This window comes from Electrona antarctica (genome assembly GCF_951216825.1).
Source record: "Electrona antarctica genome assembly, chromosome: 12".
Taxonomy (NCBI): Eukaryota; Metazoa; Chordata; class Actinopteri; order Myctophiformes; family Myctophidae; genus Electrona; species Electrona antarctica.
Genome location: NC_136793.1, coordinates 12,019,309 through 12,038,127, shown reverse-complemented (window position 1 = coordinate 12,038,127; position 18,819 = coordinate 12,019,309). Strand labels below are relative to the sequence as shown.

The window sequence follows — 18,819 nt, the reverse complement described above, 5'->3', positions numbered from 1 at the left end:
ACATGATACTGGCCATGAATCATGATACTGACCATGATACCGACATGATACTGACCTGATACTGGCCATGATACTGACCTGATACTGGCCATGAAACCGACATGATACTGTCTACTGACCATGAGCACGACCATGATACTGATACCGTAGGCGGCAGTGACAGTGGTAGAGAGTGGCCGGCCCGTCAGGCTGCAATTTGGGAACCCCTGAATATACAGTTGCGTGGGGACTCTGGGAGTGGGGAGTGTTGCAGGCCGCCCACAGCCTGCCTGAGAGAAGGGACTCCTCCCTACCAACTATCAACTAACCATCCACTCTGTATAGAGTTTAGACCATGTGTCTCTGACCACATGGTCCCTCTGGGAAGGGAGCCCACCCAGGGACCCCAACTCGCAACAATACATAATGAATAAAGAGCCATTTCCAAAATAGTGAAGATAGTTCAGCTACAAGCTCATTTCTGGGGGTGGGGGTGAGAATTTCTACATTTCGATACAGTGATGCATTGGTATATAGAGGAGCAAGGAGTACCTTTAAAGGCGTAGTGAAATGAAAAATATGTTTTTCATTGGTAAATTCTCATTTTTGTGTATTTTTATATCAAAAGTCCATAAAATCCTGAAAAAGCCAATAAAAATGAAGCTCACCCGTTTAATTCCCCATATCTGCGTATCCTTCCAACACTGTCCAACACAGCTGCTACTGATTACAGAAATCCTCTGTTTTTATTCCCATTCAAGATACCATCCAGACAGTGTATTACTCGGTTTCAACTTAATCATCACGCTAAAATATGTATCTGAAAACATTATAGGGTAGAATTAAGCCACATAACAGTAAACTGGTGCCGCTGGCCGACTATCTGACTTGTAAACAAACAATCCATGCGTCCTGCGTATAGCATACTGTAGCTACCGTCCCATCGCCTGAAGGGATGCGACTCTCTGATTGGTTCAGAAACTTCATAGCGGTGTTTCAACTTGAGACCGTCTGAAACTTCAAAATAAAATGCCCACCATTTCCGTTTCACTACGCCTTTAAGCAAGTACGCCGGTAATTTTGGGGGTCCTTTGAGCACCACTGACATTTACAAACAAACAAACATTTAGGAGGCATTTGTAGAATCGGCCTCGGGTCTTAATGGGTTAATGGGATAAGTACTCCGTCCACCACTGATGTGATGAAAATACACCCCTGCCCCCATGGCTCCGGCTGGACGCCAAGCGACCACCTCTGGAGGTCCAGAGGATTGTTGACACCCTGAGAGAGACAGAACCACTTGAACAAACACAGAAACCCCACACACACACACACACACACACACACACACACACACACACACACACACACACACACACACACACACACACACACACACACACACACACACACACACACACACACACACACACACACACACACACCCGCGATCTATCTCTCTCTCTCTCTCTCTCTCTGGCCTCAGGAATGTTCTTTATCTGGAAAACTGTAATAAAGATGTCGCTTAAATTGAAAACACTCGGCCGCGCACAGAGCAGCGCAGCCCGACAGCTGTGTGATCTCCTTTGTTCCATATCAATGGAAGGAAAAAAGAAAAAAAACACTTCCCTTCAACAGCTGAGAGCAACGAGGCATTACAAAGCATCTCAGCGGTGGATGGATGTAGAGAGGCCAAAAACCAGTGGTGGAGGAAGTACTCGAACACTTTTACTTCCAGAAAAAGTATCAACAGTGGCGTGCACAGACATTTAGAGGGGCAGGTGCTCAAGTGAAAAAAAAGGGCACTTTGTGCAGCGCGTGGAACCGGCCGGTTGCCTTAATAGTGTGAGATTTATAGATTGTGGGGCCTAAATAATATATTAGAAGCTTTTTTATCAAGAATTGATCAATGTTACCATGGTCCACATACTGTACAGTGTAACTGTACAACATTTAAAAAAAATAAGGGAAAAAAAGTGTTTTTTTTCCCCGAAATGGCACATTGCCAAAAGGGCAGGGGGTGTCTATCTGTGCATGCCACTGAGTATCAATACCACAATGTACTGTATAAATACTCCATTACAAGTACAAGTATGTTATTCAGAATTTACTTAAAAAGTACAAAATATTGGCAGCAAAATATATACTGAATGTACCAAAAGCAAACTTATGAACCATTTCAAGTTTTCTAAAAGTATACAAATCTTTTGAAAGTAGCCAATCTACAAGCTTGTACAGTAGATTGGCTACTTTCAAATAGCCACAATATAAATATGGGGCAAAAGTTTAGTAAGAAAAATCTAAATCTAAAAAGTAACTAGAAACTAAAGTTTCAAATTGCAGTGGGGTTAACCCATTTGACCTGAGATCAGATTCTAAAAAGCTATGTTTCTATGTCAGTGGTTCTTCGATTTTTCAAAAATAGCAGACCTACAAGCTCGTAGCGCGCCACCGAGTGGCGCACTACGAGCTTGTAGATCTGCTATTTTTCAATAGCTAAAGCATAACATAATGCTAACACCAAAAGGGGTTCCCGCCCAAAATGGGTTAAAGTACAATATTTTCCTCAGATGTACAGTAGTGGACTAGAAGTAAAAGTACAGAAAATTGTAAATACTCCACTAAAGTAAAATATTACCTCAAACTTGTACTTTAGTACAGTACTTGAGTACATGTACTTAGTTATAAATAGGCCAAAAACCATACTCAAGTAAAAGTCCAGTAGGTAATTGTACTATATAAACGTTTACGAGTGCAGCGTGACCCTGTCGTGCGGATATTTCAAGCTATATTTACAACAATGGCTAATATATTTATTTTCAAAGCAGACTGGGGGATTGAATACAAGGCAGTAAACCAATGGAATGACAGCACTCGAGTCAGAATGAAGTACCGTCCAGAACATGAACAAACAAGGTCTTGACTTGAGTGAACAATATCTATTCTGTTTGCAATAAAGACCTTATTTAGAGGCCGCTAGAGGCCAGAGGTTCAGATAATGTGTAACTATTTTGTTTTAACCACTTAAACCCCTTAGCTGTTTCGCTTCGCATTCCACGTTGCTCACGTGCTTCTATCGTCTCTGTCGAGTGGAAACCTCATATTCAAAAAAAGAAAACAAAAAAAAGTAGCAGTTCTACAAGTCACTTCGCGACTGGCCAAAAATAAATTTACAATTTACAATTTAGGCATTTAGCAGACGCTCTTAATCCAGAGCGATTTACATTAAGTAAGAACAAAAACATGGGCATACATCACATATGTAAAATGCATTTATCAAGAAACATGCGTAAGCTAAGAACGTAACTAGAACATATCTATATAATGACACTATACATATAAACTATACATGCTATACTATGCTGTACATATATACTATGAAGTGCTATGACTACATACAATGCAATTATTGTGCTGTCTACATGAGATGCTATAAGTCTGTTTCAAATGCTATCTTAAGTCTAGAAAGTGCTGTCTAAGGGGGTAGGGTAAGTAAGAAGGGTAAGAAAGACAGACAGGACTAGTGCAATTATCGTGTTGCATTTCTTTTCATCAGCACTTGTCTTTCTTCTATCCTGTTGGATCCCAAGCAGAGAACGTTTTGGAACCTGTGAAATACCTCTTATCTCCATAATTTATGTTTTTGTGTTATTAGTTTTTTTTGTAAATTAAAGCCCTACTCAAACATACTACAGCATCACACAAAAGCATAACAAGTAGTAGATCTCCATGTTTGAAACGCGGGACGAAGCGACATGTTTTGACTCTGAGCTTGTCGATCTGCTACTTTAGCTAATTTGAATCCTGAAAAGTAACAGCTTTGAACATATGAGGTTGATGAATATCAACTGTTGCCCTCCATGAGGCGGTTTAGAGTCCCGAAATATAAGAAAAACAGGCTAAAGAACTCTTTTGTACACCATGAGTCTGTTCTGCTTTTAAACCAAAATCGGTAAACCAAGAGGATATGTTCTATTGTTCTTGTTCCTGTCTGCTTCTGTGATCTGTGTCCTGTAATGTATCTTTTGTAATGTATTGTGTGTCTGTATCTTGAACGGTGACGTCATGGACGCAAAACAAATTTCAGTGAAAGCTGACAATAAAGTTGTATCGTATCGTATCGTATCGTATCGTATCGTATCGTATCGTATCGTATCGTATCGTATCGTATCGTATCGTAGGTTCCCACCTGGCCGCCAGAGATGATATAGTATTATTAATGGGCTGCACCCTATAGCCGGAAATTATACTTGGCTTGTGGCTTGCCAGGGTCAGGAGCCGAAAATAGCAAACCTACAAGCTTGTAAATGAGCTATTTATTTGGGTGCGCGACACCCACACACACAACCACATATAACTCACTTATTTTGTCTTGACCGCAAAAAAGATATCACGGTTGATTCTGTGGTTCTCTACCTTTTCTGACTCAGGGCCCACTTAAGGCTGCCCACACATCTGACCACTTAACACAGCTGCATTTTCAGAGCATTTTTGTGTCGATAAATCGACCCAGCTTGGATCGATTGAACAAACAATTGTAGAATTGCTATTTTTGAAACATCTTTGCTTCTGGGGGTCCCTCTGGCACAAGACATTTTCAAATGGGGGTCCGCGGTCAAATTCATGCCATTCTGTGTGGTCCTTGACATGAAAACGTTGGAGAACCACTGATGCATACCATCCATATACGGGCCGCTCCAGAACCACAGCCTGTGAGCCAGCTACAAACATGGCTTCTCATTGGCCACGTGGTAAAAAGCCGGCAGAATCATGACTCCGCATTGGCCACGTGGTTAAAAGTCCTCCCGGACTGCGACCGCAACCTATTTAAGAATGATTTTCTCTTGTTGCTACAGAAACACACAACAGTACCTTCCCACAGCGATGAGTTCATGTCCGTTTGGGTCTGGTTGAAACCCACCAGACCACGGACACACACCCTACTGTAGCTGCCCCAGTGCTGACCAGTGGGGAGAGTAACTAAGTACAGTCCTGAGGTACTTTTACTTGACTTGCATGTCATTTTTCCAATACATTATACTATTTGTGCATGTACTGTACTGCATTGGACCAGTGTGGTAGATATTTCCTTTCATGCAGGCACAGAAAAGTTCCATGAACTGACAAATTACAACCTTTAACCAGTGGTGGAAAGTAACAGTAAGTACTGTATGTTTTTGAGGTAGCTTTACTTTACTTGCATATTTCCATATCCCACTACACTACACATCAGAGGCAATAAACATTGTACTTTTTACTCCAATACAATTATTGGAAAACGTTTGTTCGTTACGTACTGCAGATTTAGATAATTCATCACCATAGCAAAGTCCTGAGTGCTCGTTTTGACGATCAAAGTGCAATAATGGACCCTTTCGGAAAATAAACCAACACTCACACTTTCCTGTTGCATAACCCATTTAGACCTGAGACCAGATTCTACAAATGTCTTCTAAATCATGACAGTTTTCTGAAAAACCTATGTTTCTATATCAGTGGCTCTCAAATAATTTAATGTGAAGGACCGCAAAATTATTTATCATCTCATCTGAAAATATGACCCCCCCCAGAAGCAAAGATATGAGTTAAAAACGTTTGCTGTGAAAGATGACATATTCAAAGATTTGCACACGTTTTCAGATCTTGTAGCAGGGCACGTGGTGCTGCACTATGAGCTTGTATATCTGCTATTTTTCAACAGCTATGAAGTTTAAAATAATGGTTAAAGTGGTTAAAAGGTGATGCGTTCCAGGTCTTAATTGGTAAAGCATACAGTAATACAATGGCTGACCACACACTGACCTATACAGTAGCCCGGGACGATGTGAACTTCAAAGATGGCAACGCTGTTTCCTGGCTCATCTTCAGGCCGGCCCTCCAACAGAATCTACAGCACAGAACAAATACCAATGTGATTATTCAAATGTTCCTATCGGATCAAAACCAGTGGTGGAAGAAGTACAATGACTGTTTTACTCAAGTTAAAGTAAGTAACAATACGTCTCTGTCGGGTGGAAACCTCATACGCCCAAAAACTGTTACTTTCAGCATTCAAATTCCAAACGTGAAAAAAGATCTACAATGCTTTTGTGTGACGCTGTAGTATGATCAAGTAGGCCCAGGGCATTCATATAATTGTACTTCCGGCAGTCTTCTGGGTGCTTCAAAACGCCACTGAGCAACTTCCACTGAAATGAATAGCGGGGGGGGGGGGGGGGGGGGGGGTACGTATATGTACGTATATGTACGTACCCCAAAGCAGCTAAACTGAAGAAACCGTTACATTATGCACAGTGGTGGAAAGTAACTAATTATATTTACTTAAGTACAATTTTGAGGTATTTGTACTTTACTTGGGTATTTCCAATTTCTATTACTTTTACTTCTACTCCACTACATCTCAGATCTACTTTACTCCTCTACAATTATTTGAAAACTTTAGTTATAGTAGGGATGTCACGATACACTTTTTTCGTTCCCGATCCGATCCCGATACCACAATTTCTGTGTTAGCCGATATATTTACCTGCCATTATGTCAACCCCTTTACCCTTGTGTCGGATCGGTGGTTAGACTGGCATATACACCGATGCCGATATGACCCGATATGACAAATAAGAGCCGATACCGATACTTTTCCAATACCGATACAGTATCGGGACATCTCTAGTTACTAGTTACTTTTCAAAAGATTTCGTACCCACTTTGAACTTGCGAAATGGGACATTCTGCACAGTGAGTACTTTTACTTTTAGTACTCAAGTACATTTTGATGCCGATACTTTTGTGCTTTTACTTGACTGCATTTTGAATATGGGACTACTTACTTGTAACGGAGTATAGTTCTACATTGCAGTATTGATACTTTTACTTAAGTAAAACACGGGTTGGTTACACACCTGGTAGGGGTGGGTGGTGTTGGCCAGGTCCATGCTGGCGATCAGCCAGCTGTCAGAGGAGTCGTCGGCGCTCCACAGCTTGTGGTCGAAGTTGTCTCCGTGGGGCCTGAGGTGGACTTGGATGGAGCCCGAGCCGCTGATCTGGTACACCAGCCTCAGGCAGCTCCACTCCGTGTGCTCCAGAGCGGGGCTGACCAGGACCGCCCGGTCCTGGCCGTGCAAGGAGCCGGAGTCCGTCGTGATGAAACGACCTGCGGCGAAAGAACAGCGCAGTACGTCAGTACAGAAGGGGTTTCTTCCGGCCAAGGACCCCCTTAGCTGACCCCCACTACATTTTGGATAAAATTGACTTAGACTTGTTTGACAGCACTATCGTTCGTCAGTATATGTTGGATTCATGTTATTGTGCATTTTCAGACATTTAACTACATAAACTGTCAACACTTAGTAAACGTGACCTTTCACCCTGTACTTTTTTCCCCTCTACACCAAAGTGTACACAGGCTTTAGTTCCGACATACTATTGGTCCGACTGTCATTAGACCGACACCCAACCCAAGCACGGCACAACGCATGTCGGAGCGACGACTGATTTCCCCATGTCGGACCTTGGTGTGTCGGATCTGCATGTGCACCCCGCACTAAAACTCTTTGCCGAAAATAGCCAATCTACAAGCTCACGCGTCGGAGTGAGAGGCGTTGTTATTTGCTATTTTGGGCTAAAGTCCTCAGAATATAGATATGCTAGGGTTCAGCTTTTTACATTGCAAGGCGTTGTGAGCTTGTAGATCTGCTATTTTGAGCTAAAGTCCTCCGAATATATAGGTACTGTATGCTAGTACTGTATGTTGGTTAATGTATAAAAATAAATCACACCCGTGTGAAGTGAGGGGCGCTCTTATCATTCGTACATCATCATGCATCATCTCATACTGGCCAATCAGAATGCCTGTTGCCTGTTGCCACAAGTCTACGACTCTACGTCATTGGCGGACATTTGACCAAATTTTTCCTTTCATTGTCGATGGCAGATATGAGACGTGTGGGGACAAGATGACGTACATTTTCCCTTCATTGTCAATGGCATTTAATGTTTGTGTTGCGGACATTTTGTGGTAAAAGCAGTATATGTAAGGGGCTATAGCGCCACTCAAAAAGAAAAGATATCCTATCATAAAGATTTGGCGGCCCGCCTATTGTAACTCTGTGGGCCCCATATAGGGGTCCCGGATCCCCTGTTGAAGACCCCTGCAGTACATTATTGGTGTAATATTATGTGTACACAAATATGTAGACTGCATGTCAGCCTGCATGCATGTCAGCATGTCAAGCACACAGTCTCAATTTTGGCAGGCCAGCAAATTCCCAGAGCAGTTGTTTTGAGGAGCACTTGTTTCGGTTCACTTGATGTTCCACATGGAACTGGGGGTGGGGTTATGAGGACAACTGGTTTGGCCTTATATGAAAGAATGCTAAGGAGTACAGCCAGTGTATATTTAAAGGAGGAGAGGTCACAGTATACACATTAGCCTTCTTAGAGTTGTAAACAGGTTATTTTTATGGTGCCCATGTTCTTCTTTATAATAGACCTTGTCTAGTAGTTGTTGAAACTACTAGACAAGACACACACACGCACCCCACGTGGCACCCCCCACCCGAACACGCACGCACGCACGCACGCACGCACGCACGCACGCACGCACGCACGCACGCACGCACGCACGCACGCACGACACACACACACACACACACACACACACACACACACACACCCCTCGGTGGAGAGGCCCCTTGCATGCACAAGTCAGTTTAGTCCAGTGATTCTCAATCTTTTTTGGCTTCAGTTCCCACTTTCCCTGATTTCCTTTAAGCAACCTCTCAACATGTTGATTTGAAAAACCATATAGGTAGCACACTGTATGCGGCTATGGATCAGCACGCACACCCCACGTGGCACCCCCCACCAACACACAAAGCCACACGTTGGTATTGATATTCAGACCGCTGCCATCGTGCCAGCAAGGTGCTAACTAGAGAGAGAGCGCGAGTGCATTTTCCGGCAACGACATCAGCCGTGGAACACCCGCCCGCGGCAGGCGCTAGTGTTTCTCGGCGGCATCAGTCCGACACTCTACCCCAAAGCCGGCCTAAACCTAACCATAACCGCAAGCACGGGGCAACGCATGTCGGACCAACGCACTGCCGCAGAAACGAGCGGCAGTCAAGTGTTTTAGCCGCTCACCAGACTTTCAAGTATGCACTGAAGAGACATTTGTTTACTCAGGTTTATTTTTCTGTATTGTAAAGCGTCCTTGGGTTTCTTGCAAGGCGCTATATAAATGTAGTTATTATTATGCATTGTGAGACTCCGTCAGGCCTTGAGCAATCCAGGTAGCCAGGAAATAATCTGCAAGTCCAAGCTAAAATGATGTTATGACAGTCTCCAGACCCGGGGTACTGGACCTTTCTTACAGCACGAGAAAAGAGCTGCTAGGGGGTGGGCGACATAAGACAAAAGCAAATATCACAAATACATGTATAAATAAAATACATGAATACATAGGCTACCTATGTGGATGTCGGAAGTGGAGCGCCCTCAACTCGAGTGAGGTATATGGAGCGTTAAGTACGAGGAGTCGTCAGGGACGGGTTACGTTTCGAACCGAGGGACCGGGGGTAACCGAGGGACCGGGGGTAACCGAGGGACCGGGGGTAACCGAGGGACCGGGGGTAAATAGCGACCCCACATACAGTAAGTGGCCCGGCCATAACTCACTCCACTAAGCGAGCTAGCTCTGCCTGTTGTTTGCCGGACTGGTGACTTCACTATGAAGGACCACACCACCAAATTAGGACGTTTAACACATTTTATTAACGAAGATGCATGAAACGATGAAGGAAACGAATAATGAACAGAACGAAGATGACCCACGACTGGTCATCTGGCCATCCAGCTGGACGTCGGGTAATTTAAGCCGAGGTGGGGAGGCTTCGGGGATCCGCTGTGCTCCCGGGCACAACGAACTCCCCTTAGGGACCTGTTAAAGGAGATGTTAGAGGGAGTAGGATAAGAATTAGGGTGGGGAGGAGGGATGACGGAAGCGAGAACAGAGGGAGAACCGGGGGTTGGATGGGCTTTTATATACATGTGGAGGTGAACCGATTGGAGGTGGCTTGATAGGAGGTGGAGGTATAGCTGTGTTGGAGGTGTGGTCCTGCTCCTGAACTTTGAGCTATGAGCTCCATTTGGCGATCCGAATTTGATACAACATACGTATGATATAAGACAAAAATTCTAAAGATTGTAAAATAGCAAAAGCCTATCTATAAGCTCACAATGTTGAGCGTATGTTAGGCTGCACTGCAGTTAACCAGCCAATATTTTTTCCAACTTTTAACCACATTCCCTATGTTGGGCATATCATTATGAAACATTTTTAGAAAAAGCTGATTTACAAAATGTTTTAAATAGGGTTCAACTGGTACAGTAAAATAACGTTTTATATTTCCTCGTCACTGTTTGAAATATTGACTGAGTGGCAGAGGTGGTACCTCTGGCACTCAGTCAATATTTCAAACAGTGTTTCAGAGAAGGACGAGATGTTACAAGACACGTACAGAGCAGATGTATAGTTCTGTCATGGCAGAGGCTTTCCCTTGAGTGTGTGTGTGTGTGTGTGTGTGTGTGTGTGTGTGTGTGTGTGTGTGTGTGTGTGTGTGTGTGTGGGGGGGAGGGGGATGGCTGATTTATCCTGTGTGCAGCGCTTTTAGATTGATGAACAACAGGTGTGTAGTCACACCCAGCTCTATTAGACATGGGGGTCTGACAGCTGAAATCATCCCACCTGCTTCCAAACTTCAATTGTTGTCTCCGCCAGGCCGAAGGCAGTTCAGAGACTATGTATGTTCAGCACCCTGTTAGTGCGTGCGTGCGTGCGTGCGTGCGTGCGTGCGTGCGTGCGTGCGTCCATCCGTAGGTCTGTGGACAGAAAATCGCCGGCACCTTTGGACCAATCGACGTGAAACTGTGCACACACACACTCCCTGGATGCCAAAGCAGAACCTCTTCCCTGTAGTTTTCACATCGACCTGTTATAGCGTCACCAGGAGGCTGATTTTTTAAATAGATATTACACCTACAGATTTTGTCCAAACATCACGCAAATTGGCACACATTAGCCTATCTCTCTTCACATTGGCTGTTATAGCGCCTCCTACAGAGACTGAAATAATGTATAATATTGGTCAAAAGATCTGTAATCTATAGGACTCTTTGATTGGCTGTTTGGCATAGACCAAAAAACTGCCATGCATGGGTCGGGCTCGCCTCTAGTCCTGACTGCTAATGTGTGACAAGTTGGAAACGGGAATGTTCTGGAGGAAAAGTTGTACATGTATGAGTCGGGACATTATAGGGAATATATATCCCTCTGCTCTGGGCCCGCTTAAATGCTCTAAAAACAGCAAGGTCAGCACAAAGCTAAAATGATGACAAAACAAGCTGTAGCTAAGGCTACCAATCACCTTTGACTTACAAACCCCCCCTTAAAACATGCTGTGTCAGCGTCTATGCCTGTTAGTTGACCTTAACGTGTGCATGCGTGCGTGCGTGCGTGCGTGCGTGCGTGCGTGCGTGCGTGCGTGCGTGCGTGCGTATGCCTGCGTGTGTTGTCTGACAAAGAACAGAGGATCTACAGATATATTAGCTGACTGTCATCCACCACAGGCTGACTAATATCTTCCACACAGCTGTACAGAGGATGACTCAACCCCGGCAGAAGAGAAAGATCGAGACCCAAAATAGCGTCCTCCTGTTTTTTACAAGTTTACGAGTAAACACCAACTCTAGTCAACAAGTAGCCATCAGGCAAAACAGTCACATAAGTGGTGGAGGAAACATGATGCGACGCATTGGGATCTCGTAGATCTGCTTTTTCAAAAGATTTTAATACATTTGAAATTTTGAAACGGGACATAATGAGTACTTTTACTTTTGGTACTTTAAGGACATTTGCATGCCAATAATCCTTTTGTAGCCTATATTTTACTCATGCTGGACTTTTACTTTTAACAAACAGCAGGGACAGCTCCAGGGGGGGAGCAAGGGACGGCTTTAGCCCCCTCTGGTGGCCCAAAAAATGTCACATCCGGTTTTAGCCTGGGGTAAGAATTTTCTATGGCTGCCAATGCAACTTGGTCCAATCCTTAATCACATACGGACAAACATCTATGCCGATGCTATCTAACTTGCGGAGGTAGCGTGCCTTGTCCACGGGCAACAGATCTTTCAACGTATGGCATTGCAAATACGTTTGATAATCGCTACTCTGCTCAATATTGTTTTGAAAATGCCGCAAATTGCATTGCAGTGAACGAGCGCAAATCACAACTTCCCCCGGTTGTGGGCGGAGTCACAGTTTGAGGCGCTGTTTACGCGCCGTGGTGTCAGTGTATTTGCTGGAGCCGTCGCTGACAAACAGTACTTGAGTACTTTTTCCAACACTGCACACAAGTAGAGTGCAACAGAGAGAACAATGTAGTGCCTCAAAGGAACTAAACAAAAACACTAGGATCCATGCAGGTATAAACAGTGAACCTATGTAGCAGCATCTGTCTAAACAATCTACATAAAACATGAAGACAAGTATAAGTAACAAAACATGAGGACAAGTAACAAACATATATCTGCACAGTAAACTATGATATAGCGTGCGAGTGCGTGCACATATGCACAACTTACGTAGTGCCCCACTAGCTAAAATAAAAAATCACACCCGTGTGAACTGAGTGGTGTAAGGTATTATATAGCCTGATCAGCTGTGGTCTGACGTAATGTCTGACGTAATGAAATCACACCCGTGTGAACTGGGTGACCATAGAAACCATGCTCATTTTTTGGTACGAACAGACAGACGTACGGACAGACAGACAGACACGTAAACTAACAAAGCCAGTTGTAGGAGTGGTTTACACCACTCAAAAATCATACACTAGTGTGAAGTGAGGGGTGCCCATGATGTCACTGCTTAAAGTAAACATTAAAAGCCCATAGACTTGACTGCCACATAATGACAGAGTTACTTTCATTCAAGTGCAGATTCGTTGCCACTACATTACGAGACATGATCGAACGCAGTGTTTTATTATTGTATAAACAAAACAAGTCACAAGATGTATTTCTATTGGCCACATGATGTTTCATGTCGTCAATGTTTAACTGCTGTGAACAAACATTAAAAGTCCATAGACTTGGTTGCCATATGACGTAATTTCAAAAGCCAGATGTTAGAAGGGCTAGCGCCCCTCAAAAATCACACTTGTGTGAAGTGAGGTGTGCTATTATGATTTTTTCTTTTGCTTTTGCACGTCACATGGGGTCCATAGACTTGGCTGCTACATGACGAGGTGACAGCCAAGAATATGGACTTTTTAATGTTTGTTTTAAAGCAGGCCCACCTGGGCGTGATGTGTGGCGCAGCATGCCCCCCACCATTCTTGGTGTTTCATTCAGGAGTGGTGGATTCTCGAGCAGCAATGGTTCTGCAGGATCCACATGGTCCATGTTGGTGCCGCAGGCTCCACTTGCGGCTTGAATGGTCCTCCTAAAGGGCTCACCGTGGGTTTGTTGGGCTTCTTCCTCACGGAAGACACAGGCTGGGGCGCCAACCCATACTGCTCCCGGGTGCCGTCTACATTCCGGCTGCCACCCGTCTCTCCGGTGGTCATCAGACTATTCCTGGTTGTCACATAGTCTATTCCTATGAGTCACTATAAATAGAATAACTAAAACAAAAATACATCGCATGGATGCACCTGGGACGTATCTTCAGTGATGTATCCCAAGGTCATCTGGGTTTCGGGTCTTCCAACATCATACCCCTCACTCAGCTGACACATCCGGGGTGATCAAGTCCCGACTTACGTCCCAGTAGCTACCCTCGATCAGTCCCATTAGGAAAAAACCAGGGCCACACAATCCGTTCCTCCGGAACTACTCTGCTGGGACTGGTTGTGCGGGAGGATCGCATCAATCTGGTGCGTGAAAGGACTAGGCTATGTGGGTTGACTCCTGTCCGGGCCCCTCCTGCTCTCACCAGGTCCACTCCTGCTCTCACCAGGTCCAGCCCCTGTGCGTCGCACCTGACTCCCAGCTCCAGGCACTTCATTCAGGAGTGGTGGATTCTAGTCTATTCCTATGAGTCACTATAAATAGAATAACTAAAACAAAAATACATCGCATGGATGCACCTGGGACGTATCCTCAGTGATGTATCCCAAGGTCATCGGGGTTTCAGGTCTCAATTATACACTCCATGAAGCCTTGAATTCAGCCGCGCACACAGGAATACTGGTCCGGTCGAATTTCGCACCAAATAGTTTTAATGCGATTAAAACGAATCCTGGTGCGTAGGGGCGAGGGGTAAGCCCAGCACCTGTGGTAGCACGCACCTCAAAAATGCGGCGGGACCGCGATGGGCAGTCTAACACATAATCTTTGCTTAGAATTGGACGGAATGATTTAGATCAAGAGTTATTCACGTTTTAAGATTTTCGGTCTCGTCAGCTAAAATCGAGTGGAACATTTTCGATGACATCCCACTGGAAAATGTTGCGCAACAGACGCTCCCAGCCTGTGGAGCAATGTGATCGGTTTTGATATCAATATCGCTTGCCTGCGCTCGAAAGTAAACGCACTGCGCTCGGTGGTGTAATATCCTGGGTGCATTGCAGCAACCAGTTTGCCGAGAGTCTCGGTCCCCCAGCATGGAACTTTGCATCGACGTCGAAACAGAAGATGTAGTCGGTGTGGCCGCGTAGCTCCGTTTCTGTTAAAGCCTGAATCATTTTCATCCTCCCCGCTGTAATCTCTTGCCAGCGGTTGGACCCCGGCACGGACCTGATGCCTGGCGCCCATGTCGATGGAAAGGACCTCGTCCGGCTGGTCCGTAAATACGTAGTAATGGATGTTGAAAGTGGAACCGACTCTCCAGAAAGTCCTTCAAGAACTGGATGCATTTACCGATCGCGAAGGCGGTCATTGCTACAGTGACGTTGTGGTCTTTGTGCATAGCATCTAACAGCACAGGATCAAAGGTCGCATCCCATACAATTGGCGCTAGCCACGGGGTCACCGTTTCAACGTCAGTAGGCCACCCCCCATTCAGGATGTGGGATTGATCGAAACGCTGGTTCGAATCCAGTACAAGCCCGACAGGGGCTCGCCGGATGCATTCGCGTTTGCATCAACAGCAGGCCCAGAATGAATACAGATGTTTTTCAAAACAGATGTGGCCTCATCTTCTCCTTGGCTGGCTTGGCTGAATCGCTCTCTCTGACTGTATAGGTATATACAATAGAGTATAGGTGGTTGCACACTGGACGCGTTTTTTGGAAAACCGATGGAGAAACGCCGCTAAAAATCCGAAAAACGCGTTCTGTGTGCAGGGACCTTATAGGCGTATATTGTGAAGTCTATGATCTCAGTACTGTGACGCCAGGCCATCTTTATTTGGAAACAGTGACAGCCTGAACCACCTGTGTGGCCTCCTTTGAGGTCACACAGGTGGTTAAAAAGTACTCACATTTTTGAGCGCTGCTAACTGCACCAACGTGTGGCTTTTGAAAATCATGTTATATGGCAGCCAAGTCTATGGACTTCTTAATGTTTGTTTAGGGCCGCAGTTAAACAAACATTGACGACATGAGACGTCATGTGGCCGATATAAATACAGTGGGTTCCTCTCACTTCACACGAGTGTGATTTTTTTGGAGGCGGAGGGGGGGCATGAATAACAGTGCGTATTAACAGCGGGCGACAAGCCAGGCGAATTTTCCGGAAGTGCATTATTTGTCTATGGGACCCGGCGACTACCAGCGATAGCAGGCGAACAGGCGATAGTCGAAAAGTGGGCGGAGGAACGTCGCCCGAAAAGATGAAAATAATTTATCTTTTGGGCGACATCGTCCGGCGATAGCCAATGAAATTCATTTGTCGCTCGTCGTTGGCTCGTTGTCGTTGTGTTAAAGGACCACTTCACCACTTTTCAACATCTCTTCATATAATTGGTCCTCACTAATGTTCATGATAAAACACCACCATTTTTTCCTACACAGTCTGTGTCTCATAGGAGGGCTTTGGGCAGTTCGGACACCCGTCCACCAGTGACATCATCATTAGGCAGATTTTTTTTTAAACAAGATTTGTTTTAAAATATATTTAGATTTTTATTATCGTGAGAACGATGGCTTCAACTTTTGCATTGCAACTTTTCAGGAAAAGAAAGCCTGCCGTTTCTATTAGCTTGGATTCACCATCGATGATGTCACTGGTGGACGGGTTTCTGAACTGCCCACAGCCTTCCTATGAGACACAGACTGAGTAGGAAAAAATTGTGGTATTTCATCATGAACATTAGTGAGGACCAATTATAGGAAGAGAAGTTGAAAAGTGGTGAAGTGGTCCTTTAAGACAAACGTGAAAAAACTGAACTTGCTTCTGTGGGCTGTCATCGATTCCGCTGTCAAGCATTTCAACCCGGCATGGTGTAACCTCAGGCCCTCCGTGTTCTTGCTGAAAATGCATCCTGGCTTGTTTCTTGTATGAAACAAATTAGTTACAAGATGTATTTATATCGGCCACATGATGTCTTACTAACTGACATATAGGGCTCCATTTTCGTCACCGCTAAACCCCTTATCCCTAAACTTCTTTGCCTTTTTTTACTATTTTGCAAAACATTTTTGAATAGTTAAAATAGCCAGTCTACAAGCTCACAACGTGTCAATGTAGATTGGCTAGTTGAACTATAGTACAATAGTACAACAAGGCAAAGAAGTTTAGGTATAAGGGGTTTAGCGGTGACGAAAATGGAGCCCCATGTGCCCTATAACAAACATTAAAGTCCATAGACTTGGCTGGCAAATGATTTACGCCATATACTCTAAACAAACATTGACTTGGCGTGACTTGACTTGGCTGATGAAATCTTCAAAAGCCATGTATTGGAGGGTCCTCAACAATCCACAGCACATCCCTTTGAAGAGGTGAGTGCTGGGGACTGAGTTGAAGTCTAAAGAGATGAATACTAGGAGGTGAGGCGAGTCTGAAGAGGTGAGTGCTAGGGGGTGAGGTGGAGTTTGAAGAGGTGAGTGCTATAGGGGGTGAGGCAAGTCTGAAGAGGTGAGTGCTAGGGGTGAGGTGGAGTTTGAAGAGGTGAGTGCTATAGGGGTGAGGCAAGTCTGAAGAGGTGAGTGCTAGGGGGTGAGGTGGAGTTTGAAGATAACAACATGACAAAGTGCTTCACAGAACAAGTTCAGAACGGCAAACCAAGAAAATTAAAACACAGCAAAAGTCAACAGAAAACACTTAAAGTATATGTATTGCTAACCTTCTGGCTCCAGAGCCTAGCAGGTGCCCAAACAGCAGAAACCTAATGTTGTGTCATGCAGACTACGGTGGAAAATTTGGGCTCGGGAGTGAGTCTGCAATTCTGACTGCACTGGGGGGGGGGAGGGGATTGGATCATGTCTTGAAGCCAGGTGTGGAGGTGCCATGCCTTCGGTTATGGCACCTCCACACCAACATCAGTGCTGCGTCTGGCCTACTGGGTGCCGGGCAGAAACCGGGGGCCAATAAAGACACGTGTAAAGTGTTTTTTACTGTCAGTAACTGTGACATAATGTAAGAAACAGGAAGCAAAAACATATAAAGAAAGAGACAGACTAGCTACTTGTTACATAAGCCTTGTCCTTACATAACCACTTCCTACTCTCAGTCTCTACTCTCTACACAGCAAAATCCTCAGTGATAATTGAGTGTAACCAAATGGACTCAGAATGGTTACACAATTTCACATTTGACCCCAAGTTAGTGATACGGTAGATGCACAGTAAAATGTAGTGATAAAAATGGATACAGAGAACATTTGAAGTGGATTTGACTCAGTGCAAACATCCCACTATAAGTTTGAACTTTTAACACAACTATTAGTGTGAATTACAGTAATTCAATTATGGGGAATGGGGACTTGCAATGGTTTCTATAAGAGTTTTATTTAATATATTAATATGTGCAGTTTTATCAAGCTTTGACCCACTAGATTAGTGTACTTTTCTCATCCAAACATGTCACTATATTACTGAGGTAGAAGAGAAGAGAAGAGAAGAGAAGAGAAGAGACGAGACGAGACGAGAAGAGAAGAGGATTCATTTATCATGGGGATAAACACCACAGTATAGCTGGAGCGCTCCTATTGTTTTAGAATAAATTGTCACTGTAATTCGTCTACACATAACTTGGCCAGAGTGAATGTTTTGCAGCCTGCCACATGGTGGTCTCTCTCTCTCTCTCTCTCTGAAGCGAGGACACTCTCTCTCAATCCATCCCCGTCTTCAGTGTTTACCATCCTGCTGCAGTGCAAGCCAGCGCTGCAGTCTCTGCTTTGTGAACATAATCATCGGCTACGATGACCATCCATCTATTGTGGTTTCACTTTCAACCACAGGCCGGCCGTGGATGCTGTCGTTTTTTGTTTTTTAGTTTCACTGTAAACCCAGATCGCCGTAGCAACCAAACACAAACACCACCGGCGTGGCGTGGCCTCTCTCGTCCTAAGTTATTTTATGACCCATTTTATCGACCCACCCGCTGCACTCCATCAGCCGTGTTCCATTTCAGTCGGGCCGTTTTGCTACAGTGTACTTTGGTTGACTGCTGCTCTCGTCCCACAAGTTCTTAAGCCTATTAGCTGCGCGCCAGTGTTGCACACCGGACAGATCTGCAAAGCTCGATCGTGACACGTTGTGAGCTTGTAGATCTGCTATTTACGGTGATCTTCCAAGCTAGCGGCGTGGAAGATTATGTTCTTTTCGGCAAGTGACACAATCATGGAATGGATTAGGTGGCTCAACATGTTAGACAGAGCACGGACCATTATGCTCC

General features: G+C 44.6%; 1 protein-coding gene and 1 pseudogene across 2 annotated transcripts in view; both read right to left on the bottom strand.

Annotated features, from left to right (window-relative positions):
- Positions 1-18,819, bottom strand: part of mamdc2a (MAM domain containing 2a) — a 52,227-nt gene that overhangs the window by 28,812 nt on the left and 4,596 nt on the right. The window contains exons 3-4 of the mRNA XM_079516427.1: positions 6,879-7,129; positions 5,782-5,866 (exon numbers count right to left, since the gene is read on the bottom strand). Coding sequence (XP_079372553.1) covers positions 5,782-5,866; positions 6,879-7,129 — 336 coding nt within the window. The remainder of the gene's footprint in view (positions 1-5,781; positions 5,867-6,878; positions 7,130-18,819) is intronic.
- Positions 9,817-18,329, bottom strand: LOC306933633 (globoside alpha-1,3-N-acetylgalactosaminyltransferase 1-like; annotated as a pseudogene). The gene is made up of 4 exons: positions 18,281-18,329; positions 14,863-15,096; positions 14,552-14,704; positions 9,817-9,916 (listed from the first exon to the last, which is right to left on the bottom strand). The product of its transcript is annotated as a globoside alpha-1,3-N-acetylgalactosaminyltransferase 1-like (transcript).